The sequence below is a fragment of the Mauremys mutica genome, chromosome 2, assembly GCF_020497125.1.
Source record: "Mauremys mutica isolate MM-2020 ecotype Southern chromosome 2, ASM2049712v1, whole genome shotgun sequence".
Lineage (NCBI taxonomy): Eukaryota > Metazoa > Chordata > Testudines > Geoemydidae > Mauremys > Mauremys mutica.
Genome location: NC_059073.1, coordinates 190702166 through 190714977, shown reverse-complemented (window position 1 = coordinate 190714977; position 12812 = coordinate 190702166). Strand labels below are relative to the sequence as shown.

Genomic DNA, 12812 nt, shown 5'->3' with positions numbered 1-12812 from the left:
CACTTTGTATTGCTACTCAGCAATAAACTATTAATTTGATAGTTTGAAATTATTTAATCAAATTTGAAATTAATTGAAGCATTCCTTCAGAATGTAGGAAGGTTGAAAGTACAGAGTTTAATTTTAAAAGCACAATGAATGCTAACAATGAACTATTTTATGTTTAGTGCATTATTTTTTTATATTTTAATTATTCAAATATGAATTCAGTTAAATTGTTACTGTAAGAGGCTCTTCTGTGGACTTCTTGGTTACTGTTCAATAATGTCAGTTTGGTCATATTACTGAGTGCTACTTTTAAAAGTGATTTAGAATGTGTTACTTTCACTATATATTTGTTGCAATTGTAGGGTGTTTTTTTTTGGTAAAATCAGTTTTTCCTATTGCAATCCAATTCTGAACATTTTTGTGCATTTAAAGGAAGGCTACTTAATTGTTGTCAATGTATCAAAAAATTGATTAAAAATTATAAAGAAATAACTTTTTTTTAAATGGAAACAAACACAATCAGAAAATAATAAATCCGAAAATCTACAATAATAAATTGGATTTCATAGGGCCTTACTTAAAAGAAGCATCCATTTTGGTCATAAATTTATATGATAGAACAATATTTTATAGCTCATCTTAGATGTGCTGGTACTAGAGGCTTTGCTATTCCTTTCACTAGCAGTTACTTAATCATATTACAAACTCTTTAATGTCTTCTAACCTTGTAAACAACTGTCTTCCCTAGAGTGAGGGTATTATCATTTTTGCTTAACATAATGAGCTAATAGCAGGTTGCATATGACTTTATTCTATGCTGAAAATCTAACACAAATGTTCCACAAATCCTGGCAGCCAGAACGGAATTCCATGGACCACGCTGACGGGATACACCGAAGGGTTTGTATAATGTTGCTTGAAAAGAAACAACATACTATCCCAACTAGGACATGCTTCTTATCCATAGTTTTTTTCTGAAAAATGTAGCTAATGATGATTTACACTTACATGCACATTTTAATCTGTGGATGTAAAGATGCATGACAAAGGTGGGCATATAGGAATAGCACCACCTTCCTAAAAGCTTACCCAAACACCTAGATCTGATTCTTTAGGAAATGTTCCAAGGCCTTCTTCTTTGAGAAAACCTTTCCATCATAAGTGATACAATTCAAACACCCCATTTATGGCCAAACCTTTACTAATTCTCCTGCTTTCCCCGCCCCCCCAAAAAGCCCTAACCCAAGCAGAGTTTTGACACCAAAAATTGAGATGTGCCAGAGATTCCATGAAATCCATTAGAGATTTTGCTATTGCTGTTTTTTACATGGAAGGTGCTCATATACTATGTTAGTGGACGACAGTATAAAAGCTTAACATAGATAGGTACTTTTTTTTTTCAGAGAGGCACTATGGCTTTGTAGATGAGATTCTGCACTGTCATCTGAGACCTGTATTTTACTCCCAAACTTTGCCACCAACGTCATCCAATATTGGGCCACCTCTCTGGTCCTTATTTACTCCATTTGCAAGATGAGGAGATATGGTATTTGCCTCTTGTAAAGGAGGTGTGGAAAGTGTGGAGCCTGCTAAGGGCATTCAGTGGAAGAGAAGATCTCCTGGCTTCTAACTCAATGCTCCTTCCCATAAAGTAAGGGATATTTTGGTAAGACAAATATGGCCACTTTAAGTAGCTTTAGTAGCTCACAGTGTGCCAAAAATTCCTCTCCCAGGAGGCAAGTTTTTGTCATTCATTCTCTTTCACTGGCCATCAAGAAAAAAAAATCACTCTTTCTCTACAGTTTCCTGAAATATGTTCTAATGTGCAGATCCAATATGTTAGCAGACTATTAGGAGATTGCATTACAAAATCTAATCCTCACATGCAAAGTACATTTTAATCCCCTAGTTATACGTCACACCATGCATCACTTATAATGATTGTTTTAAATATGTTCCTTTTCTTCTTTTTATTAATGGTCTAGAGCTTATGAAGAAGTTCCTTGGGATAAGATATTACCACCCAAAATCCCACAGCCAGAATCAACAGTAGAAATGATGGCTGATCCCATCTCCCAGTGTTTTACAATAAAGAGATACAATCCTGCACCAGAAATAAGCCAAGTCAGTGAACCTTTTTTTAAAATAACAGTTTGTGGTTTTTGCTAATGAAATACAGCATCAAGTACGGCCTTCAGGTCATATTAACCTTTTAGAAATAGGCCCAAACCAATACCTTAAATCCAAACATCCCCATAGTTTGGGAAAGTCCAAAACTGGATCCTGACTTGATGGCTAAAGCCTATCTTTTGTTTTGTTACTTAGGGCTGGTCTACACTACGGGGGGAAATCGATCTAAGATACACAACTTCAGCTACGTGAATAATGTAGCTGAAGTCGAAGTATCTTATATCGAATTACCTACCGTCCTCATGGTGCGGGATCGACGTCTGCGGCTCCCCATGTCGACTCTGCTACCGCCGTTCAGATTGGTGGAGTTCCGGAGTCGACAGGAGCTCATTCGGGGATCGATATATCATGTCTAGATGAGACGTGATATATCGATCCCCGAGAAATCGATTGCTACCCGCCGATACGGCGGGTAGTGAAGACGTAGTCATAGTATCTGAAAAAGAAAGGGGTTAGTAAATGAGTCAGTTAATGAGAATTCAAGGATGTGAAAATGGAGCATTTACAAGCCACAAAAGCCATTTACTGCAAATCCAATGCCCGCTGAAGTCAATCAGAACCTTTTCTTTAGAGCTGGGCAGAAATGGGCTCTTTTCCATTAAAAATGTCAGTGAAAATGGGGAAAAAATAGTTTTAGTTGAAATTTTCTACAAAAAGTTTTGACTTTCCGTTATTTCAATTGAAAACATTTTTTTTTTTGGTTTGGAAATGCTGTTGTGGTTTTGCCATGTTGGTGGTTAGTTAAAATTACATGTGCTCTGATTCTCCTCTATAACCTGGACCTCCTCTCGCTGTACTACATCTTCTGTGATGCACCACAGTCTCTCCTCCAGGTTGTTATATCTCAGTCATCACTCACCATGGTGCATTATGGGAGACGTAGTCTGAACAAGGAGCCCATCCCATAAAGGAGAATTTTTGACCAGACTTGCTTTTTATTGATTTCAGCGTGCATTGGATCAGGCCCATAGTTTTATCTCACCTATATTTTTAAGAAATATTAACTGTAACATAATATTAAACATATAGTCCCCTTTATTAGAGTGAGACAGGATTGGATTGCTTAGGAGATCGATAATGAAATACACCTTTACCCCGATATAATGCTGTCCTCAGGAGCCAAAAAATCTTACTGCGTTATAGGTGAAACCGCATTATATCGAACTTGCTTTGATCCGCTGGAGCGTGCAGCCCCTTCGCCCCCCCCCCCCAGCGCTGCTTTACCACGTTATATCCGAATTCGTGTTCTATCGGGTCGCGTTATATCGGGGTAGAGTTGTATAGAGACTTTCACCACTGTGGTACCACTCTAAATGTGGTGAAGAAATGTTCCCCTGTGATTACTGCTAAAAGACCTGTTTGAACTGGGTCTCCATCTAGTTCCCAGTGGGCAAATGTTCAAGTGACAAAAAAATGCTATTACAATTTATACTAATTGGCACCATTAGCAGCTAACAGAGGCCAAGTTTTGAATTGGCATGAGTGTGAGCTATTCTCTCACCCCGTCAGGACAAGATTGAGGCACTTTTGGGTGTACAGTGTGGGAAATTTCCTCCCTCTGCTTTACACACAAAACCTGTAGCTTATTTACTTCCCCAATCAAATAGCTTGCATGCAAATATGTCACAAATCAGAAGACAAAGTGTCATGAGGCATGCATCAGGCTGCTTAGAAAATCAGTACCAAAACTATGGGATTTATGCTCACAAATGCAAGGATGTTTCCTTTAGTTTTCAAAAGTAAAAAGCAGGGTCACAGTATTCATAGAGCAGACTTTGCCACTTGACTCAGAAAGCAGCACTTCAGCTGGCTTCACAGGGACTGGCTTCTTTTTTCTCTTTTCTAAATTGTTAAAAAATGTGTCCTAAGGTCACTGCTATAAATCTAGAAGTTACCTGAGGACAGAGGAGTTTATTTGTTATAACCTAAATCACTGACTTTTTTGAGGGAAAAGTGCATGAGAAACACAGTTCATTTTGGAATCTTCCTGTCAGGAATCAGGGCCTGCAGCAGAGCTAGTCTGCAACTGGCCTGCAGCAAGCTGCCTGATTAGCCACACAACCTGACTGGCTGCAGAGGCCAACAGGCTGGATCTTAGGCCAGCAGCAGCCACAGCTTGTTGTCTTCTCAGTACTCCTGCCCTCCACTGTGTCTTCTCCTGTGTTACCTTGTTCTTGCTGCTCCTGCCTTGCACCCAGCCTTGCCTCTGTCCTGCCCTGGCCTTGAACCCCTCCTGGCCTGATACCCTGCTTGCTCCAGTTCCTGACCTCCAGTTTGACCCTTGTCTCTGGCTCCTGACCATGGACTCCAGCTTGACCCCCAGCTCTGGTAATCAGTTTCTGCTTCCAGTTTTGACCCTGGGCTTTGGCTCCTGATGACAGACTATGGCTCTGACCCTGGCCACTAGGCTAGACTGCCCTCATCCCAGCTGGCTGACACTTCCAAAATGTTAACAACTTGACCTGTTTTCCATTCAATTTAGTCAGGTCTCTCTCCCAAAAAAAAGAGGATTCAAAACTTCATATCATTTGGTCTAGTCTCTACACTACGTTTTGGTTGTCTAATTAATGATATTTTTGAAACTAAAGCCCAGTCCTGCAATTGGATCTGCACAGGCCAGCAGATCTGATTGCAGGATCAGCACATAAAAATATATCGGGCTTACCTAATTAGATGATATTGTGTTACACAGAGCTCATGTTTCAAGAAACATTCTGATTGTGATTCTAGGTTGTTGGGGGCCTCTGGGACAGATTTCAAACAAGATCTTTTACTTCACCACAAAAACCAATTGATTTGTAAGTTTCTTTTTTATATTTTTATTGTCTTTTAATCATCATGTTTCCTTTATGGATCTCTCTGTGTATGGTATAGTTCTTTTTTCAAATATAGTTACACAGATGTCCTCTGAGCTTGCAGTGATTGTACATTTAACCAACACACTGTAATCAGACATGACTGCTTGGGGCGGCCGAATTTGTAGAGCCGCCCCTGGTAATCAGAAAGGTTAAAGATATTCCATTAATAATTTTATTGAAAAAATATCTGAGATCAGGCTTCCTGTGGAAGGATTAGACATGAAAATGTGACTAGAGAGGTTCCCAGTAGCTAGTTACTACATAATAGCTGCACCTCTGACTTTTTCATTGACAGGTGCATTTTTATTGTAGAGATTTTACAAATAGCATATACATATTTACAAAATCCAAGACTTTGTCCTTTTTTGTTGTGTTAGAAATGATCTCAGAATTCATTTAAGCTGAACAGTAGGGAAAGAAAGGGAAAGATTAATAGGGGCTCAGAGGGTGAGTCAGGGACAGGTAAAGAGAGGATGGGAGGTGAGCCAGGGATAGATTAAATAGAAGACAGTAGGGTGAGGCCGGGAGGGGAAAAGACAGGTCCACAGAGTGAGAAGGGAAGGACAGCAAAGCCCTAATGTGATGGCTCAGAACAAGAGGGACAGAGTAAGAGAGAGAGAGCAAATTCAAGCCTGATGTTAAATTGATATATGTCCCATTGAAGTCTATGGGATCTGAGCTTCCCTCTGAAGAGCAGCTCAGTTTTTAAAAAGCTTTGCCACGCAGTGACTAAAGCAGCAGTTACCTGTGATATGGTTTGAAAACCCAGAACTCTGCCGGCTGAATAGGGACATTAGCATCTATGCCACCCCCACACCACTACTTGATTTTGAGCTTTCCCGCCCCCGTCATTCCAAAAGCAAAACTTGGACTTGCTTCTGCCACTCCTGTGAGTCCTCAAAACGAGGTCTCTAAGTCACTTCCTCTTTATCTTTTTATCTTTATCTTTTCATGTTTGCTGCATAAAAAGTTTGCTTAACATAATAATCAGTTAAATCAATTCCATCTTTTTTCTAATAACTAATATAACTTGTATTTTTCTTAACAGTGTAAGCCCAAGCTCTCGAACTCAACATATTCCTCTCTACACGTAAGTAAACATTATGTATTTTTTCAGTTTTGATTTAATGCAATCAGCCCATTTGTCTCATCTTCCTAATGCAAGGTTTGCAGCTTGACTATTCTCCTCTACTTATTCTTGGGTAACTCCACTGACTTCAGTGGAATTACTCCTCATTTACAATAGTGGGAGTTAAGAATGAGGCTCCATTGTGTCCTCATCTCAAAGGTATCATACTTTACTGTGGCACAGTATAAGCGTCAAAGAAAAAAATAGGGATGACAGATGTTTCTCACGTTACTTCCAGCTTTCCCGAAACTGATCACTGCACATATGTGGTAGAGTTGTCCTTAATTATATGCTGCTGGTTCTGTGTGTTTGTTTTTGTCTTGGGACATTATTGCACAAAGGATAGTTCATCTCCATGTATTTTCTTGTGGACCATTTTAATAAATAACTATAGATGTGGAGCTTGAAGTATGATTCAGCTGCCTCCGCCAGCTGTCTTATGAATAATGTATATGTCTTTGCATTTCCTTTTTATCCAAACAGTGGCTGTATTGGTGCAGAGAATTTTGAAGACCTAGACAACGCCAGTGTAGATGTGATTACTCTTGGCAGTGTTCGAACTTCAAAACCTCGCTACACAAGAACTGCTCAGTATGTTGCCTCTATTACCTTGCTTTTACTATAACTACTGCTGGAGTTCTAGTCATCTTGAAAAGAAGAAAAAGGCCCAAGGCCTCGGTCTTACACAAGAAAGGACATAGGATTTTCTGTATCCTGAATGGAGGGACCTGTATGAGGGTCTGTTGCACAAGTAATATTGTTGGGTTTTAGGTACCAGGGGGATTTCACTGTGTGGCTCACTGAGCACACCAAAGGCCATTACAGTCAAAGGAAAAATAGCCTTTGACTTCAATGGCCATTAGAGCACAACTTCACTGCACATGGATCAATGCATTTGAGCCAATTTAAAGGACCATTCTGTCTGGATACATAAAATGTAGTCACAGCAGCAGCTACAAGATGATGGGAGATTTTGCTAACAGGATTATCTCATACAGTATGGCAAACTTTACCCTTCATGTTTGTGTTAGATTATATCTCCCACCTGCAGCCTAGCATATGAATGAATTCATCACAGAACCCTAGGGCTTGATTCTCCATTGCTCACTTCCAATCTGGTGCTGAACAGTGTTACTCATTTAAGTAGAGTTGAAGTAGTGTAAAACTGGAATAAAATTGGCCCTTCAGAAATTCAGAACAGACCTTTTTCCATCTTTCAGAAATCTGATGCTTTTTCAGATTTCTTGCTTTTTCTTTCTCTCTCACCTCTTTTTATTCATTATCCAAATTAGACAATTATGTGGTACAATTATTCCTGAAACTGCTTTAATATGCACTTCAGGAGAAAATGAAGCTAAGCAGAAGCTTCTGTTTTCATTAATTTACAATTCTATAGATGGGTTACTTTGGAAAAACATAAATAAACTAGAAGCACCTCTCCACCTCATTAATTCCTGTGTTTCACCAAGTGTATATTCTGTTGGATAAGAATCATTATGGCAAATATCATACTGTACATCTTCTTAATACTGTCACTCCACTGCTGGCAGATATTAGGGCAATGCAGGTTGATTCCCTATGGAAGAGAAATGAGTGACGTGGAATCTGGGCATTTTCTTGTAACTATTTTACTCCTTTTCATGGAACGTTTAATTGATATTTTGCTAAATGACCTTGGCTTAAATATGTAAAGAAAAAAATCTTTGTGATTGGAAAACATTTGTAGTAATGTAAGTTAAATATGTAAATTCATATCCATCCCTCAGTAGTGTGGTGTTATCCATGATGCTAGAACATGTTTGTAATAGCCTACCCACAGTTGTCTGTCAAAAGGTGTAGACTACTTATGATAGTGCCTATACACCCTTATAATGTGTTATTTATGGTCCAGTGGCTGTGGACAGGGCCGGCTCCAGGCACCAGCATTCCAAGCTGGTGCTTGGGGCCACAATCTGCAAGGGGCGGGAGTCCCCCTTGTTTTGCCCCCAAGCAGCGTGCCGAATTGCCGCCGCGGGTGGGGGGGCAGTCTGTGTGCCCTTAGGGCAGCACACGCGTTTCCGCGGCGGCGGCAATTGGGTGGCAGCTTCTATGTTTAGCTGTCCGGGGGCTTCAGCTAAACATAGAAGCTGCCGCCGAATTGCCACAGCCGCGGAAATGCGCCTGCCGCCCTAGGGGCACAGGGACTGCCCCCCCCTCCGCCCACGGCGGCAATTCGGCGCGCTGCTTGGGGCGGCGAAAACTGTAGAGCCAGCCCTGGCTGTGGAACAGTGTTTGGAGCCAGAAAACATTATATATAAGGGATTATATATTCCTTCTTTTGCTGTTGATCCACTAGGGAAAAACACTTAGGACCAGATTTACAAAGGTGACTTCAATGGAAGTTAGGACTTAACCTGCTTAGATGCTTTTGAAAATCCCACTATGCATCTATCTGTGTGTTTAGGTGCCTGAGCACCTGTCTAAATCTGGCCATTAGGGCCTTGCCCACATCTAATGAGTCAGTTGAAAGACTCCTCTGATTAATTTCAATGAGGTTTTGGCTCATGGCCTCAGACCCAGTTTTTCACAAGTAGTTTCTACGTTTGGTTGTTTGGATGCTTCTGTTTTCAGGTTGCCAACTTTAGATATCACAGGCCTGATTTTCAGAGGGGCTAAACATCCAGAACTCCAGATGAAGTCAGTGTGAGCTGCAGGGAGCTGCAGTGTGAGCTGCAGTGTGAGCTGCAGGCACACCGTACCCTTAATACCAATTTCTAGGGCCAACATTTTCAAATTTTACTTTCCAAAGTTAGGGGCTCCAATCCAAAGTCCACTGAAGTCTTGAACTATTTCTATTAATTTTAATGTGCTTCAGATAAGGCTGATGCTGAGCAATTCCCACTGATTAAAATAAGAGCTAGAAATTGGCCCTAGAAGTGCTCATCACTTCTGAAAACAGTCACTTATTAGGTGTCTAAATATGAATAGTTGTGCCTGATACTAAGCACCTGAGTTAAAAAATTTGTCATAAGTGTATAAAGTTGGACACCTAATACTACTGCTAAGTATTATCTTCCTGAAGCTGTAAACCTTTCGACCTTTTTACTATACTTTCAATAAACATAACAGGGTAAAGTTCTGGGAGAAACAAGTATAAGAACTCAATAGTTTTGGAGAAGAATGTAGCAGTTTATGTACACTATCCCTCTGCATACATGGCTATATAGCTGTATTCTTTTGTGACATGCACAGAATCACAATATTAAACAAATAAAAAGTCAAATCATATCAGACTTATTTAATACAACGTCCTTAACAAAATCACTACAAGGAGATGTTGAATTTTCTGAGGCATACTACAAGGACAACAATTTCTAGAATTCAGCATTCCATTTTTTCTGTGGAGGAGAGGGTAGTAAGGAAAAGTCCAGTCCTAAATTAGTATTACTGTGTTACATTGCAATATTAATGAACAAGTCCATAGATAGCAGCAACAACAACAACAACAAAAAGGGGGCATTGTTTCTGAATAATAAGTAGGAGTCCTAGAAAGCTATTTGCCATGGGGAAAAACACAGAATTTGCATTTTTACAGAAAATCTTTAGTATTTACATTTTGTGAAAAAATGAAAACATATTAACTAAATTTTACTGAAAGTTAGAGTGATCATATTTCCCAAAAGGTACTTGTGGCACCTTAGAGACTAACCAATTTATTTGAGCATAAGCTTTCGTGGGCTAAAACGCACTTCATCGGATGCATGCAGTGAAAATACAGTAGGAAGCTATATATACACAGAGAACATGAAACAATGGGTGTTGTCATACCAGCTGTAACGAGAGTAATTGATTAAGGTGAGCTATTAGGTGAGCTATTATCAGCAGGAGAAAAACGACTGTAAGGACTGTAATCGACTGTAATCACTACAAAAGTTTTTTTTCTCCTGCTGATAATGGTCATCCTAGTTCGACTGATACCTATATATGTTGTGGCTAGGGATACTAAAGTTCAGTGTTTCATTTTAATCATGGAAAAATGCTGATTTTAATGTTCGTTTTTTACCGGATATTTTTTTTTTTTGTCACGGAAAATGGGATCTTCTATGATAAGATTGAGTGTTTTAATGCTAAACAAGTGATTACTCGCTTTGGCCACTAGATGTCCTCTGAGTTTACAAAAGCTGTTTATAGTCTATTAAATATATGATTTCCTTTTACTTGTAGTATGAACTTGAAAACATTTTTTTTTCTCTTTATGGCCTTCCTGAATTTTTCTTAAGCAGGCTGAGCTGGTCAGAAGCATTTACCTGGAAAGCTGGGGTAACACATAAAGGTGGTAAAACAAAAGAGGAACAAAGTTGTTTTTTGTGTACAGTTTCTCATTGGCTAGATCTTTTCTTTCTATAGTTTTCAGTGAACAGGGGTAGTCTACATTTGTAAGGAAACCACAAGAGGTATATTTATTGCGGTAAAAACTTTTAAAATGTTCCCCCTCTCTTCTGCAGAAAAGGCAAACTCCCCTTGTCAGAGAGATGGGCCTGCATCACAATGCTAAACAGATGTCTGCAACAGGTGTGGGGATGGCTGGTTTTGTTGTGTTCTCTAGTAATCATTAGATCCAGTCATCTCTATTAGTTTAATACAGAATGCACATTACTTTAAATAGTGCCAGGTGCTGCTACCCTTACTCACTCTGAGTAGCACCTTACTCTTCAGGTAGCCCTACTAATTTCAGTGGGACTACTTGCAGAATAATATGCTATTCGCTGTGATTAGGAGGATCAGAATCTGACCCCTACTATACACACCATATCCACTAAGCCTAAATAAAAGATAATAAATGTATAGATCTTAAGGGCAGAAGTGACCATTATGATAATTTAGTCCTTCCTCCTGCATAACACTGAATTTCATCCAATCTGCATTAAACCCATAACTTCCGGTTGAGTTGGAGCACAAAAGAATAGAAAATAGTTATCCTGAAATACATTTTTTAAAACGTATGGTCACTATGTTAACCCCCTGGGTATGTCCACACTGCAATAAATCACCCATGACTGGCCCATGTCAACTGACTCAGGCTCGCAGGGCTTGGTCTGCTGAGCGATAGAATTGCAGGTGGACATCCAGGTTTGGTCTGGAGCCCAGGCTCAGGGACCCTCACCTGTCACAGAGCTCAGATTCCAGCCCAAGCCTGGACATCTACACTGCAGTTTTATAGCCTCGCAGCCTGAGCTCCACAAGCCGGTCAGCTGACATAGGCCAGCCGTAGGTGTTTTATTGCAATGTAGACATACTCTTTGAAACTGAAGCGGTGGCACTGTCCAAATAAGCACCATGTTCCCTGCCCACATTCCGGGTCTGGGTATTTTTCACTGCTTCCACAGCAGTTTATACAGTAAGTCACTTTCAAAGTTTTGTTAATGATCAGGTGGAATTCCTGTGTCAAGCACTAAAGTGATGACATCACTTTCATGTAGTGCTCTGGAGCAAGTTCATGTTCTTCCCCAGGCCCTGCAAGAAAGAATTTACCCATAAGAGCAGTAACAAATCTGAAACTAGAACTTCAGGGGCCGACAGTGGGCCAGGTGGCAGAGACAAAGGGGAAGAGAGGTGGTGAGCAGGCTGGTGTATTCTTCTCGGGCCCATCCGTTCTCCCCTTTTGGGGAACAGAAAGCCATCTTTTTACTTTTAAAGGAATTAGGAAAAAAAACAAACTCTGGACATTATTATTTGTACTGTGGTAATGCCTAAGGACCCCAACCAAGAATGGGGGCTTCTTGTGCAAGATGCTCTACATAGACATAGTATAGTCCCTGCCCTGAAGAGATTACTGTGTAGCCAGGAAATAGTCCTATTCCACTTTACAGATGGGAAACCAAGATGCAGAGATATTAAATGAATTGTCTGAGTTGGACAGAGAATTTGTGGCAGACCCAGGAATCAGACCCACATTTCCTGAATCCAAGTCCAGTGCCTTCATCACAAGACTATAATTCCTCTATAATAGTGTTTAAAGCGTGGCCTGTTAGAAACTTGATTAAAAAAAGTATATTAAAAATACAAATAAAGATACAGAGATGTATTTGTTCTCGTAAACCATTTTTTCCCTGTGTGAATCAGACACAAAATAACTAGTGGAACCCCACTCCCATATAAGAAACCTGTGACTCAGCCACAGATGCTAAACTTGTGAACCTATATTTATATTAATCAAAATCATATTTGTGGTCTGGCTCAGTGGCCTAGCATTATCAGTCTGCGTTGCCAAGAGAGAGACCTGGAAATTGATTTCTCAATGTAATCTCTTGCTCCTCGTCACCCAGTAAGAGATCCCAAATGGCAATGCACTGCATATTACCAGGCCAGTCCTGAGTAGGCCATTGTTAAGGACATTTTGTTTGCAGATTCACTCCTGAGCTGGCTATAAACATATTGGGGTTGATCCATCCCTCCTCTTTCATCTTTATTACATTGGAACACATGTCCGAGGACTGGAAGTACCTAGGATTTTAAGAAAGGCTGAAATACATGTCATTAGAGAAGCAAACAGGCAGACATAAAACTTTTCTCTGTATGTGGTAGTCAAGTGAGCTTCTAAAGTAAATGTTCTGGTTATTTATTGCAGGCAGGGCTAGCTCCAGCTTTTTTGCCGCCCCAAGCGGTGA

General features: G+C 40.0%; 1 protein-coding gene across 2 annotated transcripts in view; it reads left to right on the top strand.

Annotated features, from left to right (window-relative positions):
• Positions 1–12812, top strand: part of SPATA48 (spermatogenesis associated 48) — a 42727-nt gene that overhangs the window by 12600 nt on the left and 17315 nt on the right. Inside the window, exons 4-8 of one of the 2 annotated variants that reach the window (XM_045008133.1) lie at positions 844–888; positions 1974–2112; positions 4909–4976; positions 6085–6126; positions 6649–6756. In XM_045008133.1, coding sequence (XP_044864068.1) covers positions 844–888; positions 1974–2112; positions 4909–4976; positions 6085–6126; positions 6649–6756 — 402 coding nt within the window. The remainder of the gene's footprint in view (positions 1–843; positions 889–1973; positions 2113–4908; positions 4977–6084; positions 6127–6648; positions 6757–12812) is intronic. The other variant, XM_045008134.1, reaches the window with a different exon arrangement.